Source organism: Balaenoptera ricei, chromosome 9, assembly GCF_028023285.1.
Source record: "Balaenoptera ricei isolate mBalRic1 chromosome 9, mBalRic1.hap2, whole genome shotgun sequence".
NCBI classification, from domain to species: domain Eukaryota; kingdom Metazoa; phylum Chordata; class Mammalia; order Artiodactyla; family Balaenopteridae; genus Balaenoptera; species Balaenoptera ricei.
The window spans coordinates 94,099,554-94,117,559 of record NC_082647.1 but is presented as its reverse complement, the minus strand read 5'-3'; the positions used below and the strand labels follow the sequence as shown (position 1 = coordinate 94,117,559).

The 18,006-nt window shown below is 39.2% G+C and overlaps 2 protein-coding genes across 9 annotated transcripts in view; one reads left to right on the top strand and one right to left on the bottom strand.

Annotated features, from left to right (window-relative positions):
- Positions 1-13,357, top strand: part of NAPEPLD (N-acyl phosphatidylethanolamine phospholipase D) — an 88,789-nt gene extending 75,432 nt beyond the window's left edge. For all 5 annotated transcript variants that reach the window (XM_059934113.1, XM_059934111.1, XM_059934112.1 and 2 more), the window contains exons 3-5: positions 473-1,119; positions 4,890-5,004; positions 10,052-13,357. In XM_059934113.1, the coding sequence (XP_059790096.1) occupies positions 473-1,119; positions 4,890-5,004; positions 10,052-10,180 (891 nt within the window). In that variant the 3' untranslated portion in view covers positions 10,181-13,357. The remainder of the gene's footprint in view (positions 1-472; positions 1,120-4,889; positions 5,005-10,051) is intronic.
- The window catches only part of ARMC10 (armadillo repeat containing 10), a 48,288-nt gene that overhangs the window by 3,015 nt on the left and 27,267 nt on the right, over positions 1-18,006 (bottom strand). For 2 of the 4 annotated variants that reach the window (XM_059934123.1, XM_059934125.1), the window contains exons 5-6: positions 15,578-15,649; positions 14,425-14,652 (exon numbers count right to left, since the gene is read on the bottom strand). In XM_059934123.1, coding sequence (XP_059790106.1) covers positions 14,425-14,652; positions 15,578-15,649 — 300 coding nt within the window. Of the gene's footprint in view, positions 1-1,355; positions 1,449-13,443; positions 14,653-15,577; positions 15,650-18,006 lie in introns of those variants that run through there. The other 2 variants (XM_059934122.1, XM_059934124.1) reach the window with 2 other exon arrangements.

Here is an 18,006-nt window from a genome sequence, read left to right as displayed (position 1 = left end):
GAATTCTGTGTACTCAGGAAGTCAGGTTCATGTGAGATCCACGATCTACACATATGTGGTCAAAAGTTTTCTTTACTGTTTCTAGGGGCTGACCTCCTGAGGCAGTTTTCAGTGGCAAATGCACCAGCTGAGTAAACAGCAGTAGCAACGGACTGCATCTCGGTTGGTCTACTTCTGGCACTTACAGAAGAATATTTCGTAAAGTCAGCAGTACTCAAAGTTTTAAGTTTAATTTTCCCTTTGTTGGTTGCATTTGGGAGTAACATCTTACATCACTATATAGTGATTATTGAGTCAGATTCAGAAGTATGCACTTTCAAGAGAAAAGCAAAAATAACAAATTTATCGAATGACTTCAGTTCTCCCCAAATAACCCTTCTCTCTATAATTTAGGTCAAAAATGTATTTATGATGACACATAATACCTTTTTTTTTTTAATAGCTGCTTTTCTTTCTTTCTTTATATATGTAGGAGCTCGATAAAGAACTCCCAGTGCTTAAGCCGTATTTTATCGATGACCCTGAAGAAGCTGGAGTGAGGGAAGCTGGCTTAAGAGTCACGTGGCTGGGACACGCGACAGTGATGGTGGAAATGGACGAGCTCATCTTGCTCACTGACCCCATCTTCAGCGCTCGGGCCTCCCCATCGCAGCGCGTGGGTCCCAAGCGGTTCCGTCGCCCCCCTTGCACCGTCGGTGAACTGCCCCGGGTAGACGCGGTCCTCATCAGCCACAACCACTACGACCACCTGGACCATAGTTCTGTCGTCGCTTTGAACGAGCGGTTTGGTAACGAGCTGAGGTGGTTTGTGCCTCTGGGGCTCCTGGACTGGATGCAGAAGTGTGGCTGTGAGAACGTGATCGAGCTGGACTGGTGGGAGGAGAACTGCGTCCCCGGACACGACAGGGTGACGTTTGTGCTCACCCCTTCCCAGCACTGGTGTAAGAGGACTCTGACGGACGACAACAGGGTTCTCTGGGGCAGCTGGTCTGTCTTGGGGCCCTGGAACCGATTCTTTTTCGCAGGAGACACTGGTTATTGCTCTGCTTTTGAAGAGATAGGAAAAAGATTTGGACCTTTTGACCTTGCAGCTATTCCCATTGGAGCGTATGAACCAAGGTATGTAGGTGTCTAAAGAAAGCATTCCTGCTACATGATAAATTAACTGGACTCCGAGTGATCTGTGGTTTTTTGTTTTAATTAATTAATTAATTAATTAATTTAATTTTTTTGGCTGTGTTGGGTCTTCGTTTCTGTGCGAGGGCTTTCTCCCGTTGCGGCGAGCGGGGGGCCACTCTTAATCGCGGTGCCCGGGCCTCTCACTGTCGCGGCCTCTCCCGTTGTGGAGCACAGGCTCCAGACGCGCAGGCTCAGTACTTGTGGCTCACGGGTCCAGTTGCTCCGCGGCATGTGGGATCTTCCCAGACCAGGGCTCGAACTCGTGTCCCCTGCATTGGCAGGCAGATTCTTAACCACTGCGCCACCAGGGAAGCCCTGATCTGTGGTTTTAATGGTGGACTTTGTTATACACTGGGTGGGGGGTTGTTGGGCCAGAGTCAGTTAAAATTTTTCTTTGAATTTTAAAATACTTTAATTACAGTCATATCAGTTAAATAATTATTGTAGTTACTGAAATTATATTATCAAGAAAAAAGGACGATGGTTTAAAGAATTACTCTGCCTAGCTCGAAGTTCGTGTACTGTTCCGACTAAATTTAAACCTATCAGCCAGTACTCAAACCTGACTCTTGGTCTTTCTTTCACATGGAGGATACTCCCCGTGAGTGGAATGCACCCATGCCCTGTCCTGTGTTTAGTGGAGAAAAGGCAAGGGCTTGGCCTATAGCATCAGTCCCTTGTGACGGTCTTACTGCAGGCAGCACTGAGGTTAGTCTGCTAAAGACATTGCTGCACTACTTACACTTGCCCTGCAACCTCTCTGTACTGATTGCCTGTCTTCAGAGCACAGAGCAGATAAAGGTCACATGAGCACTTGAGACCCAGGAGACCCATTTGCTGCCTGTGTTTTCCTTAATACTGCCTATTTAAGGAAAAAAGAAGTGATTTCCAAGAATTCAGTTAGATTTCAGTCAACTCTGGTTGATATGTACAAGTTAAGAGAAAATAAACACTAAAAGTAACAAAGTAGGGGCTAATTTAAAAAATGTTTTATTTTCTGAAGTGCACGCACAGACTCTCACAGAATGGTATGTAGGATGGCATTCTATTTAGGCGATCCTACAAACAGAAGAACACTGATACATAGATGAATTGAGCAAATCTGATCATTGGTTTCCATCAGATTGTTATACTTACTTCATTAACTTTTGAAGTTCACCAAAACCATTTCATTGCTAAGTATATTAGTGCTTATTTCTCCCTTTTTTCTAGTTTCTTCATTTAAGGGACTAGATATTTTTACCTTACTAAATTATTATAAGCCAATAGTAGTGCTTGAATTTCACTTTTCCACATAATTCTAATTCTGAATTCTAATGAAACCTCTTAAAACATCAGTCAACCTGTTTACAAATCAATTTTATATGGTATTGATCCTTATTCAATATATGTTCTTAGTATACTAGAATACTTCTTACTTGTAATTGTGAAAATAAAATTTTCATATGTAGAAATACACAGACTTGTCATATATAGGTGATGATAAAATGTGTACAGCCGAAGTACACAAATGCACTCACGTAATTCCCCCCTGCTGCTTGCACTGCAGCTGTCTTGTCACTAAGATGGGAGAAGGATGGGGAGGACAGTATTTGCTCTAAAGAATTAAACTGTAGTAGCCTCTACTCTGTATTCCAGTTCTCTAGTCAGTTCTAAAGTTTTATTTTTATTTTATTTTATTTTTTTTTGGCCGTGCCGCACGGCACGTGGGATCTTAGTTCCCTGACTGGGGATCGAACCCATGCCCCGTGCATTAGAAGCCTGGAGTCTTAACCACTGGACCACCAGGGAAGCCCCAGTACTAAAGTTTTAGAAATGTTGTTATCAACAAAACTTCAGAGTAGTCTATAAATGTAAGATGATCACACCCAACACGATTTTCAATAATCTGCTTAGAATGTTTTCACCCTTACTTTTGGGATCTCCTGTCATTGGGCATTCTATCCAAGTCGGTTAGGATTTTAACTTTTTATTTTAATTTGTATACCAGAGTAAACATTTTAAATTTATTTCAGATATGAGGGTAGAAAGGAATATGTCTATGCCTTTGATTTGAAGTAGGAGTTTTTAAAAAATCAAGAGAGAGAAACAGCCAAAACTGTTTTCATCTTGCCCTGAATTCTAAGTGTCAGGAGATAAAGCAGAACAAGTGCTTCTCTAATCTCTTGTTGAGAACACAGTGGCTTTGTTTTGGGGCTCCCATCAGGCCCGGCAACTCCTAACAGTAAATAACAACCCTTGTGCTGTGCAGATGGATGAACTTTTCCATGACGTGTTCTACAAAGTGCAGCAGCCCCTCTGCTGAATCCAGATCCCTTAATCTTCACTGCAGTGTTCATTGCCAGTAGCAGACCCAGGATATAAATAATGTGAAGACACTGTTGTTTTTCCTCTTCTAAACTGCTGGCTGGGGGGGGGCTTCCCTGGTGGCGCAGTGGTTAAGGATCCAGCTGCCAATGCAGGGGACACGGGTTCGAGCCCTGGTCCAGGAAGATCCCACATGCCGCAGAGCAACTAAGCCCATGCACCACAACTACTGAGCCTGTGCTCTAGAGCCCGTGAGCCACAACTACTGAAGCCTGCGTGCCACGACTACTTAAGTCCATGTGCCTAGAGCCCATGCTCCGCAACAAGAAGCCACCACAATGAGAAGCCCGTGCACTGCAACGAAGAGCAGCCCCCGCTAGATGCAACTAGAGAAAGCTGGCGCGCAGCAACGAAGACCCAACACAGCCAAAAAGAAATAAAATAAATTTATAAAAATAAATAAATAAATAAACTGCTGGCTGGGAAAGCAAAGGATCTGCCTGTATGTAGTACCTTTTACTTTTGTATCAGAAGTAATTCTTTCTCCTGAAAGTGTTGGCTTTGTCAGCTCCCTACTCTTTTGGAAGAATTCTATGAAGTAGCTGCTGTACTTCATGCTTTGAATAAATTTTGTCTTGTTTAATCCTCACAATACCCTTGTGAAGTGGGCATAGCTTCTATTTCACAGACCAGGAAATGGCAGCTGGAGAAACTGAAGCAGCTCCAAAGGCATTCCCAGAAATCGGTAGAGCTGGGATTCACGCCCAGGCCCCCTGCCTCCAGAGCCGTCTCTTCCCAGGCATGAGGCAGCCTTTCACATTGCTAAACTCTCTCCATTTAGTCCCCCTTATGTACCCTTTCTTCTTGCCAAACCAAACGCCTCACTCATCAGTTGTACGGTATTTAAATAAAATCCTTGAATAGTAACTGGATTTTTTTGCTCCTGATTTTACAAATTATACACTAATTTTTGTTTCCTTTTCACTTTAGCACGTTAAAAAAAAATTGTTTCAGCAAGGTTATTTGCAACTGGAGTTTTGATTTCTAGTTCTTTACCCATTATTCCGTTTCTTTCATTCATACCAGGATTGCAAAATATCTGCTTTTTAAAGTAATAAGAAAATATCTTCAGAATAAATCATCAGTAAAATAAAAATACATGTGAAACAAAATCCTACTATTCAAAGGGAAGTTTTGCTTGAGACTTAGCTACTGTATAGCAGTTTGTACAAGACAGATTTTTGCTTATTTTTTTCCAGCAGAAAAGTGGACTGAAGGGAGATGGTTTTGCCTACTGTGATTTATTCCTGTGCAGAATGTTAAAGGTTGATTACATGAAGCAGTAATTAGAATTTATTGTATACTTAAAAGCCCAGATTTAATAAATTACTGTGTTTTATCAGGTGGTTTATGAAATACCAGCATGTAGACCCAGAAGAGGCTGTAAAGATTCACATTGATGTGCAGACAAAGAGATCTGTGGCAATTCACTGGGGAACTTTTGCCTTAGCAAATGAGGTGAGTGTGACTGTGGTAACAATAACTCGTTACGTGTCTGACCGATGATAGGATTGATCACTGTACCCTGCACTGTGTTCAGAAACCAAAGTACAGTCAAGAACCTGCATGGTCGTCATGGTCATCAAGTGAATTAGGGTGGTAAATCATATTAATTAGTAAAGCAATATTTATATACAGTGGGAAAAAAAATCCTCATTGCATGTTGTTCTTTTGGCTTATTTCTGTAGTTAATGAAGCATGTGTTTATATAACCAAAAATGTGTGTAGCCTTAGTAAATAGAAAAATGAACCAACATGTCATCCCTCCCAAGGGAGGCTTTTGTTCTGGCAGAAGATACAAGACATGCACGTAATTACTCAAAGTGTCGTAAAGTGGGACAGATAAAGTGGTCTCAGAGTCAGGGACTGTTACTAATTGGAGGGATTAGGGAGAGCTTCGTGGAAGAGCTGACATTTGAACTTGGCTGTGAAAAGGCAAGGAGGAAGGCATTTCAAGAGGAGGAAAGTGTGGGATTGGAGGCAGCAAGCACGGGGAATAGTGAGGAATCGGTTCAGCCAGGGTATTGATGATAGGGAGGGCAATGGGGGAAGTGAGGCTGGACAGCTTGGAAGTTTTCAGAAGTATGTTATTCATCCAGTGAACACTGACTTGGTGTCTGCTGTGTGCCAGGCATTGGGATAAATGGCGGTTTTATTCCTAGACTAGTACAGAAGAGCTTATTTTTCCTTAAGGTAGCTGAACCCTGGAACTCTGCTACTAGCCAGGGTTGTGGGATCAAGCAGAAGCTTAGCAAAAAGCATTCTCTCCTTTCCTCGATCCAGGGCTTGCCCCAAGCAAAATTTAGAAACAGATGACTGAACTCGGCTTCTTCTATTTTGCTGTGTGTGGCATCTTCCACTTTCCAGGGCCTCTCTGCAGGAACCCTGTGCTTTCATGCTGTTTTAAGCACTCCCTCTCTGTCCTATTTCTGGCCTGCCCTCTCCCTAGTTGCATCTTATTCCAGAATTAATACACTGCCTGCCCCCTGCTGACTCCCCCCCCCCCCCCCCCCGATCAAAATTCCCATTCCGCAATGCTGTGGCCCTGAGCCACGCTGTTGGGGGACAGAGTGGAGTCAATAAATGAATGTCCATGGGCAGGGGAAGGGTGAAGGAGAATATGATGTGTGTGTGTGGTTTCTGTGTCTGTGTATTTGGAGAAGGGGGAAGTTTGACACTGGTTTCCATTGGTTTACTATTATTTAGAGGCAGTGTCTTATTCCGTGTGTATGTATGTGTGTTCCACATGTATATAGGTAATTTAGATATATGTATGTCTGTGTTCTATATATAACATATTTCAGCAACTTAGATGAAGTAATAGTTTTTTACTAAACCTTGCAAAGAGAAGAATCAAGGGTGACTCCTGGATTTTTAACTTGAGTAACTGGGAAGGTGGTTATGTTCTTTACTGAGATGGGAAGATGAGGAGAGGAGAGAAAACCTCAGTCTTTAAGAGTTATTGTGTAATTCAGCCTTCAAGAATTACTCATTTTAAATCTAAACTTCATCTTTATTTCTTAATGAAATATAAAATACACTCTCATTTAGTCTTTTTGACATTAGTTGCATAAATCTGAGAACTACGAGTTTGCTAAATAAATTATCAAGTACATGGAATTTTGGGGGAGGATGTTTAGCCTATGCTTTGCAAACAGTTTTAAATGATTTGCATGTAAATAGTTGTAATAACTGCTTACTATAATATAAGCAGCTTAAGGATGTCATTGACTTGGCGACACTTTAAAATTGTACGTACAGCAACATCTGATTTATCTAAGGAATGATGAGTGAATTTCCTAAATGATGTATTTAAGCACTTAAACTTAACCGACTAGTTTTGGTAGAAACAAACTGTAGGCACTACATAATATGTGTTAACTTCTTAAATGACCAGGGTCTTTATTTTGAGTCTCTTCTGTTGGAGTAGATCAGAAAACAGTGACCCCTTTGAAAGGGAATGTATGAGCTGTCTGGGGCTGGTTGCCTGGCCCTTAGTGGGTCCACACTGCTGGGAGCTTCTACTTTCACCACTTACTCTTTTTCTTTTCCCACATCTTTATTGGATTAAAATTGCTTTACAATGCTGTGTTAGTTTCTGCTGCACAGGTATATGCATACCTATATCCCCACCCCATCCCACCCCTCTAGGTGGTCACAAAGCACCGAGCTGATCTTCCTGTGCTATACAGCAGCTTCCCACTAGCAATTTTACACATGGTAGTGTATATATGTCAATGCTACTCTCAGTTCGTCCCACCCTCCCCTCCCCCCACTGTGTCCACAAGTCCGTTCTCTACGTCTGCATCTTTATTCCAGCCCTGTCACTAGGTTCAACAGTACCATTTTTCTAGATTCCATATATATGCGTTAATACACGGTATTTGTTTTTCTTTATGACTTACTTTACTCTGTATGATGGACTCCAGGGCCATCCACATCACTACAAATGACTCAGTTTTGTTCCTTTTTATGGCTGAGTAATATTCCATGGTACATATGTCTCTAATCTACTACCTTGCTTTATACATATTGTTTGGTCCCATGGCTATTGGGCATTTTTACCTTCCCTGCAGGATTAATGTGCTTGCACTAAGAGATAGCTATCAGTCACTCAGAGGCTTTCTTGCCTACTTCTAGAGCTCCCTTCTAGATGGTTGAAGTAGGCAAGAATTGACCTATGAAGAAACTCAGAAAGATACTGCAACATCAAAATCCATACTAAATTATAGCTTATAACTAAAGTTACAGTTTAGGAAAGACATTATTAGTGTAGGGCAATTGTGTAAGTGTATTGTTGGCCAAGACTTGTAGAGAGAGCACAGGGGGAAAAAAAATTAACAGAACAATTATTTTTCATTGGGAAAGAATTTCATCATTTTGAAATCTCTTAAAAACAATTTTGCAAGGGAAGCTTCTTGACTTAGGCTATTATTTACAGTTAAATTTCATGGGGGATATATTAGCAATCTCCTATACGCATAAAAAAAGACTAAAAGTAGATTCCTGTTGTCAACTAACCCATTAATAAGTAGCTATCTCTAGGAATACTGGGTAACTAAATACATAGTTAACCTCAGTTACTCAGTAGTCAGTGGGAAGGCATCCCTGACCCTCTAAACATAGCCATAAAACTAGAAGTGAGCAAGCGGGGAGAGAAGACCCACGTGTGGCCAGTAACTGTTAGCAATCTGTACATCTGAAGCCACAGAACACCTGCCTGGTTTTCCTAGTGCATCACTGGCTGGCCCTTCGCCCTTCTTACTCTCTGCTGCTAGGTCTTCGTCAGCAGTGAGTGCCTTAGGACTCAGTCCAGGGGCCCCGTTTCTTCTCTAGTTGGTTACTCCCTTGGGGATCTCATTAGTCTTATGGCTTTAAACACCATCTATCCACTGTACCTCTCTAGCCCAGGTTTCCCCCTACAATCCATGTTTATATATCCAACTGCCTACTTGACATCTCCACTTGGATGTCCATCAGGTACCCAAAACTTCAGTCTAAAACCAAACTTCCTGATCTTCCCTCAAAGTCACTTCTCTTAATCTCAGTAAATGGCAACACCCTCCTTCCAGTTCCTCAGGCCAAAACCTTTACTCTCTTCCTCTCATATCCTCCCCTCCAGCTTTTCCCCACATGCAGTCAGCTCATCCTTTACACTGTATTTAGACTTGGAGTACCTCTTACCCCGGTCACGGATGCCACACTGCCCCTTACAGCCTGTTCTCAACGCTGCAGAGGGCAGCGACCTTTACCCCTTAGATCAGATTGTGACACTCCTGTGCCAGAAGGACCTGCAGCTTTCCATCACACTCCCAGTCAAAGCCACAGCCCTCACAGCTGCCTACAAAGCCTGGTGCAGTCTGCTCCCTCAGGTCTTTGTTCAAAGGTTGCCATCTCCAAGAGGACTTCTTAGATGGTTGTATTTAAAATTAAACCTCCACCCCCGACACTTACCAACTATGTTCTCCCCAGAACAGGTCACCCACTCAGATACTGTTTTCCTTATTCATTTCTTATCTGTCTCTGTACTGGGAATGAAAGCTCTAGGAAGGCAAGGGTTTTTATTTAGTTCACTGACCTGGCCGCTCTCTGGGTGCTCACCAGCCATTGCTGCATGGAGGGTGGAAGCAGACTTAACCACCGGCGATCAGAGTAGAGACTGTTGGATTTTTATTTCTGCTTTAATTTTCACATTTTATAGCTTTTCTAATTGAAATTGGGGAAAAAACCCTTTGTGTAATAATACCTGTTTTTTTTCCTTTATTCGCTGTAAAAATAGCTACTATACACTGTAAAGATTTAGCTCGAAAGAGAAATAACTGGTGAAATGATTTCCTTCATACCTCTTGCTTTCTTTAACTATAACACATATTCAAGTGGTTTCAATTTATTTGGTAAACATTTGAGTATGTTGAAACATTCTTCAACAGTGTGCTGTCTTTACTTTTTGTTTGTTGTTATGAAAAGGTGAGGAAACAAAAGGTAACTCCACCTGTCAAATCTCTGTTCCTCAAGCCCCTCTTCAATCCATACACTACAGAATCAGTATTTGGTTGGGGTTTGGGGATGACAACCCTTCTTCAGCCAAAAATATTTTCTCTAGCGTTTGCTTATACACACATACTCTTCCTTATAATCTAAGTTTCTGTGTTCTCCCAAAATATTGGTAACACTAAATTCTTTAGCATTGATTCCATTTAGACTGGGATTTCATGTAGGGAAATAGTGATCAGAGTTCATGCAGTCTAATAATGTTCGATCTAAGTTGGCCAAATTTGACATGCATGGTGTTAACAGATTGATAAATATGACATTTCTATTGGCTTAATGATTCTATATTAGAAAGTGTGATTGACTCATTTGCTAATGCTTCAATGAAAAGGAAGAGCATTACTTTAAGTAGGCTATGTTGGTTATTTTAGTTTGAACTCTTGTTTGAAATATCCCCCCAAATATATGTATGCTTAATCTTTTTCCATTTTTGTTTCTCTCTGCCCTTTGTCAGCATTACTTAGAACCTCCAGTGAAACTGAGTGAGGCTCTAGAGAGATATGGACTTAAGGCTGAAGATTTTTTTGTCTTGAAGCATGGAGAGTCAAGATACCTTAACACTGATGATGACAACTTGGAGTAAATGTGAGCACAGGAGCTTCTAATGAAAAAGGCATCATCTGATATAAATCTAAAAAGACTAAGAAATTCATGAATATTACGATTTTTTACATTTGGAAACAGCTTATGCAGGTCTGTGTTCTATGTTGCAACCTGCTTACTAATATGATTGCCAGTTCTTATAAACAGAGAAGAGTTCGAGGTGGGTCATTTAAATAATGAAGGCTAATGTGGATTTTAAGTCATGTCTCAGTGACATAAACATTGCAATGGAATTTTTTTTTACTAAAGCATTCTACTTTAGTGGTAGAGTTTTGAGATTATGAAAAACTGATTTTAAAAACTCATTTCTGTTCTTCTCTTCTTAGGGGCCTTCTGCACGGTAAGTCAAGGCTGTCTGCCTACTTAGATTTTCTCACAGGCCTGCACATAGAAACATATTTCTTACAGTCATGTTAGAGCAAATGATGACATTGATTCCCCACATGGTTATATGCCAAATGTTAAGTGATTTATTTTTTTAAACATAAAAACATAGGAGTTTGGGCTAAGTTACCATTTTTTTTATAGAGAGGAATAATATACTACGTGGCATATCTACAATCCCCAAATCAAAAGCCCTCTGAGCTGGGCAGAGGAAGGGGAAGTGTGGTTATGAGAACATGATTTGTGAAATGTTCTATTTTTAATCTAAAAGTCAGACCTGCTCAGCACAAATATAGCTGCAAGGAAATAATTTACAAAGATAAATGCAGATCTTAAATGTTAATAGACCATATACTTTGAGTTAAATTTTATTCTTTCCATATTCCATCTTCTCTCTCTATATATATACTCATTATTTTTTCTGGTTTCTTAGCTCAAACCCCAGTATGTCAGTGAGCTTATAAGAAATATTTTCTGTTTTACATGATTCTCTTATATTTTTATATTACACGATCCTTGAACACGGTTCTTTTATTAAGCCAGTGTGGAATATTAGTGGTTAAAAAAGAGACAGTGATTCTGGGAGTCCACTGCCCTGAGTTTTAGTCCTAGACATGCTCTACATGCACTCCATTACTCTGAACCTTCCTAAATGAGAGAGCTGATTAGAGGCCCCTTCTGTCTTCCCAATCCAGCCTCAGTGAAATGAACTTTATTCATACAAAATAATCAAAATAGGTTTCCTACACCAAATGCTACCCAGGTAGTGCCCTGTAATTTATTTTCACATATATATGCATGTTAGCCACTTAATCTGAATTTTAATCCTGCTTCCACCTTGGATTTTCTGTGTGCCCTAAAACAAGTCACCTAAGCTCAATGTGCCTCAGTGTCCTCATGTGCAACAAGAGGATGATTTTCACCTACCTCCAAAAACTGTGAAGAATAAATAAGTCTTTTTTTAAAAAAAAAAAAACACTTTGAAAATATAAGGGAGAAAATGATATCTTAAGATATCACTGCCTAATACAGATAGGTAGATTTGAAAGTGGAAAATAGGCTAATGCTTTTGATAATATATATTCAAGCATGTAAGGACACTAAACATTGAGGACTAACAACTTTATCTCCCACATTTTGTAAATTTGGAGAATAATAGCCAAGATAAATGTAAATAATGTTTATCAAAATTTAGCATTTTTATCTACAAAGATGCAAATCTGTCAAGGGGAAATGTATATGTAATATAGGTGAATGTATATGATTTGTGGACACTAAAGCACAAAAAATTTCCCCATAAAATAAACCTTCAGGAAAAAAAAACCCACTTTTTCACTCCAAAGGAACATTTAGCACTGCAGATGGGAATCAAGATGTTTGGCTTATGGTGGATTAGCCTTGGCATGGGCTGCCCTAATACTAGCCAGAGTTCTGTGGTCACCTTCCTCGCTGTTGCACGCCAGACGGAAAATTCATCTCTTACCTCTGCTCTCTGAAGCAAGCCAAGCACATCTTGCTTAATTATTATTTCTTCTCCTTGAGTGGCCTTAATGCTAATTTTGTATTCACATGTACTGTTTAACTGAGGGGTCTCCAGGCACTTTAAATTATGTTCTGAGTTCCACTTAATTGGGCCTGCCTCATTTTCTAGGCTTCCTCCAAGCTGTAATTTTTATGACCATTTGCATTCTTTCCACTTTGACATTTTGTTCATTAAGAAGTACATTGAGCTTCATCTCTCCTATCTACATTTTGAAGGGTTTTATGTACAAAGCAAAAACAAATTTTGAAAAACAAGACTAATCCACTCTGTTCCCTCCATTCAGTCTAATACATGTCATAATGCCTTTTCGTTTGTCTCATCCTCTAAGTCAATTTCATTTTCCTCTTTGATTAGCCAGCATCCATACCAACATGTAAGATCTTATTGAAATCCCTTTCTCCCGTGATAACTGAAGAACACTTTGAAACTCATTGCCCAAGAGGGTGGGACCATCAATTAGGAGAAAGCCCACCTAAAAAAGGTAAGATGTGCCATGACCTACATAGGTAGAGATCGAACTGTGCACTTTCCCTGTGGAATTCTTTCTGGATGACTCCCCCTTTTTCTCTAGCATTTTGACATTTCAAACTCAATGCTCTGATCTCCAGGAAATGTTATTTGTTCAAACTAATAATAGAGGAAAAGAAGAGAGGGTATTTTAGAATCCAATGCTGCTACCGCACATTGAAATCAAATCTTCGTTTTAATGTGTGTACATTTTGAATATATATTTTCATTAAACAAGGAGGAAGATTAAGCAAAATTGTTATAAAGAAATGTGCCTTTCAGGGAATTAATACTTATGTTTGCATCACTTGATAAATGATCCTTAGCCTTCATAATGTACATTATTACTGCTGTAGCTAATTTAGAATTTTCATGTTTTCCTCATATTTCTACTGTAAAAATATGTCTCCCAAGTTTCATTTCTGTGTCAGGATAACCCTGAGAAAGCACATTTTTCTGTTTGAGGATTTGTGACTTCCTATGGAAATCTATGTATTTACAAATGAAATTTAAAGTACTCTTCTCTTAAAGCTTTGCCTTAAATACATGAATAGGAAAGCTTCTGCTTACAAATTGATTTACTTAATAACTAAGCATGGTGGTGGTTATGAACTTGAATATTACAAAACCTGTGGGGGGGGAACCTGGCTGAATTCAAATATATCAATAAATTGTTAGAGTAGCTTATGGGATAAAAATACTATTAAAAATAACTGCTGAGAATTTTTCATATCTTGTAATTTTAATCATGTAAAAATATGGGTGAAAATTAATGAATAAAACTTCTTTCAATTAAGGGGAGAAAATAATCCTGTGACAGACATTTTTCTTCTTTATTTAAAAAAATTATGAAATTTATGCCCAGAGTAAAAAACTCAAACACTAGAAGAAGGTGTACATAGAAAAGTCATTTCCTCACTCCCTAATCCTATTCTCAGGAGTCTGGCTTTCATTCTAGATATATATACCCAAATGCCTATATATGAATGATTGATAGAAGTGTTCTGTCCATATATAAGCATAAATTTTTTGATTTAAAAAAACCATAAATGGGGTCATATTTTTCTACAATATGTATTTTGAAAAACAACCATATTTCATGGATGTCTTTCCACATCAGCACATTCAGACTTGCTTCATTCTTTTAAAAAGACTATATAACTGATTTAACCAATTGCATTTGGATAGATTTTGATTGATCCCAGTATGTTATACACATCAAACTGAATGGGAGTGGGTGAGTACTAGGAAACATTTCTCCTAACAGTTTACAGTTTTCATGGACTAGAATAGATTCTAATGATTAGAACAGACCTGAAAGAGTGGCAGGTGGCCTTGGGAGTATGGGATCGATCTCATCACTACTAAAAGAACAAGGTCCTTCCTAGGGCGCTTATGAAACATACTGCTGCTGTCCCAGATGAATAACTGCAAATCACTGCCAACAGTGGAAGGGTAGCTTACACATAAAAAGGTCACTGTCACTCCGTGTAGAGGAAATAACTGAAGTAGCTTAGCAAAAAGCAAAATAAAAAACAAAGAAAATGGTTTCAGAACAAGCTCTTATATTCATTTGGTATCAATAAAATGGTCCAAAATAAACCAGGAGACCAGGGCAAGTTGTAGCTGTGTTAATGATGAAAGGTGTTATTTACTGTTTAAATTCAGCAGTTGAAAGAATCCCTTTGTAAGGAAGGTCAAAAATGAGAAGTTTATGTGTATTATTTCTAGACTGCATTACTCTTTGGAAAAATATGACCAACCAGTTAGAATTTTGGTATCATTGTTACCTTTTCCTTCACATCTGCATCATGGTGAAAAACTAAAGCTCTCATTTTCTGGGCACATTCTTCTCCATATAACAGGTAAAACAGTGAACCTTCAGTGAAAGTTGGCTGAATAGCTAAATGGCCTTCCTTTTCGAGGCAGGTAGTTATATTCTGAAACAGTGTGAGAACTCGAAGAAGAATCTCCTTTGCTACATGGCCATCATAAAGGGAAAGGAATGATGACTCCACCTGAAGTAGGAAACAATGAAAATTAAAAATATATGAAAACATTTTCCATGTGTATGTTCACATTTTAAAGCTGTAGTGAATACATTTAAAAAATCTTGTCATAGAAAACTATCCCTAAGACTGCATAACGTAAATGTGTAAAATCTTAGGCACTCCTATGTCATATACTAATGGGAAAAAAAGGTTTTGTGTTTTAGCTAAAAAATACGATTTCCTTGGAATCCTAGAATGTAGTCATTTGGAAAAACACCCATTTCCTCTTTAAGATCCATCATATATAGTCATCATGGAAACTCATTAATTCACCAAACACTAACTGCACACACTGTGTGCAGGGGCATAGGGCTGAAGAGATGAATATGACAGGGTCCCTTTTCTATAGGACTTCAGGTCCATTCTACCACAGCACTACCTATGCTTCCTTCAAAATACCACAGCTTTTAACTGCTCCTTTCTTGCATATTTTTGTCTCCTCTCCCTAGACTGTAAGCTCACGAGGACAAGCACCATGTAATGCTGTACTCACTGGTGTATCTTGGCACTCAGCCCAGCATCAGGCACATACTGCGGCCTCCATAAATACTAGTGTTTCAGTGGAGACTAAGATACACACTGAACATAAGCAGGTCAAATATAAAAGATGTGATGATATATAAGTACCCCAAATTGGAAAGAGACAGAAAAATTATAATTCATTATTGCTAGGGAGAACTTTTCAAAATGATTTTTAAAAGTAAAATATGTTCATTATGGAAATTTTAGGAAATTCGTATCAGCAAAAAGAACCAAAAAAAACCCACCTCTAATATTGCTCCTCAGAGATAATCCCTGTTAATATTTGAGGTAAATCCTTTCCTTCCAGATCTGTCTGTCCAAATCTATATATTTGTATGGACAAAACAAATATGTAAGCTACTGAACTTACTTTGGCACCAAGGAGTCCATCTGCCATGGCTGGATTTTCCGACAAATTCAAAAGCAGTTTTAAAACTTGAACCTGAAATAAGAACATTGGTTTATTTCAGACTAGCAAGCGTGGATTTTCTCTCCCTGGCATGCTGTCCCCCAACCAAATGCACATTTTAAAGTCCTGCCTATTCTTCAATGTCCGACTCAAATTTTCTCCACTCCATGAAGCTTTCTCAATTCCTCTTATTTAAAACCTTAGTTTTCCAATTATACTGATAGGGAGACAGGGAGAAAATAATGAACATCTTAGCTACCACCCCTGGCGCACAGAAATACCTAACACAGAGTAAGTTTAACATGTGTTACATAAATAATCTTTATTACGATTACTGTTAAGTGAAATATGATCTTTGGAACAAAAAAAGGAATCACTCAAAGCTGTTTCTTTCTACTTCAAGTATGAAAATTTGGGGATAGTTTGGTTATGAAGACTAACAATGTGGTGCTTTATACTATATTTCTATGATTCTTGGAGCTTATCATTTCTATGTGAAAAACTGTACAATCATTTACGCAGTGACATAATCAAACAACTGTTATCTTATAGCTGACTAGCCAAAATATCAGAATCTTATCACTTATAACTGAAAAGTCAGTAATGAAAACATTCAAATGGAATTCTTCCTTTAAAAATGCAAGTTGTGGGGCTTCACTGGTGGTGCAGTGGTTAAGAATCCACCTGCCACACAGATGCAGAGAACAAACGTGTGGACACCAAGGGGGGAGAAGTGGCAGGGGTGGGGTGGGGTGGGGTGGGGGTGGTGGGATGAACTGGGAGATTGGGATTGACATGTACACACTAATATGTATAAAATAGATAACCAGTAAGAACCTGCTGTATAAAAAGATAAAATTCAAAAAAAAAAAAAAAAATGAATCCACCTGCCAATGCGGGGGACACGGGTTTGAGCCCTGGTCCAGGAAGATCCCACATGCCGCAGAGCAATTAAGCCCGTGCGCCACAACTACTGAGCCTGTGCTCTAGAGCCCGTGAGCCACAACTACCAAAACCTGCAAGCCTAGAGCCCGTGCTCTGCAACAAGAGAAGCCACTGCGATGAGAAGCCCACATGCCACAACTAGAGAAAGCCCACGCGCAGCAATGCAGCCCAAAAAAAAAAAAAAAAAAAAAGCAAGCCATGTAAAACTATACTTTCTACAAGATACTTGAAATTACAGAAAGTGAGGAGCAGGGAGAGGAGACTGAGATCAGGAAAAAGTGACAAATGTGCCCTCCATTACTCCCTGGAAGAGACCCGGATGTTATTATATAAACCTTTTCTGAATTACAAAGGCATTATGTGTTTACTATAGAACATTATTTTTAACTACAGAAAAACACAAAGGAAAAGGAAATTCACTCACATTTCCATGACTAGAAATGATATTAAGTTTGGTATTTTCTCATATACATATCCTAATATACATTCCTTTGATCACACTGTACATATTAATTTGTTAAGTAGAAAGATATAAGACTTTCCCTACTTTTTACTGTTTTTATCATTTAAAACTTTTAAATAAAATTAATACATGTTCATGATAAATTTCAAAGAGTGCAGGAGCGTTCTGCACAGCAAAAGAAACCATAAAAACGATGAGACAACCTACAGGATGCGAGAAGATATTTGCAAATGATGCGACCAATAGGGGTTAATTTCCAAAATATACAAAGAGCTCATGAAGCTCAATATAAAAAATTAAACAATCCAATCAAACAATGAGAAGACCTAAATAAACATTTCTCCAAAGAAGACATACATGTGGCCAAGAGGAACAAAAAAGATGCTCAACATCACTTATTTCTAGAGAAATGCAAATGGAAAGTAAAACGAGGCATTATGTCCCATCAGTCAGGATGGCCATCATCTTTAAGTCTACGAACAATAAACACTGGAGAGCACATGGAGAAAAAGGAACCCTCTTATGCTATCCGTGGGAATGTAAATTGGTAACAGCCACTATATATTAACGCACATACATGGAATCTAGAAAAATGGTACACATTCACATATTTGCAAGGCAGGAAGAGAGACGCAGACGTAGAGAATGGACATGTGGACACGGGGTGGGGGAAGCGGAGGGTGGGATGAATTGGGAGATCAGTACTGACATATATACACCACCATGCATAAAATAGAGAGCTAGCAGGTACATGCTATAAAACACAGGAAGTTAACCTCGGTGCTCTGACACGACCTAGATGGGTGGGATGGGGGGTGGAATGGGCAGATGGGAGGGAGGACCAAAAGGGAGGGGATATAGGTAAACATATAGCTGATTCACTTCACTGTACAGCAGAAACTAACACAATATTGTAAAGCAATTATACTCCAATAGAAAAAAAAAAAAGCACGAGGGGGTATCACGGGGTACCAGTCAGAAT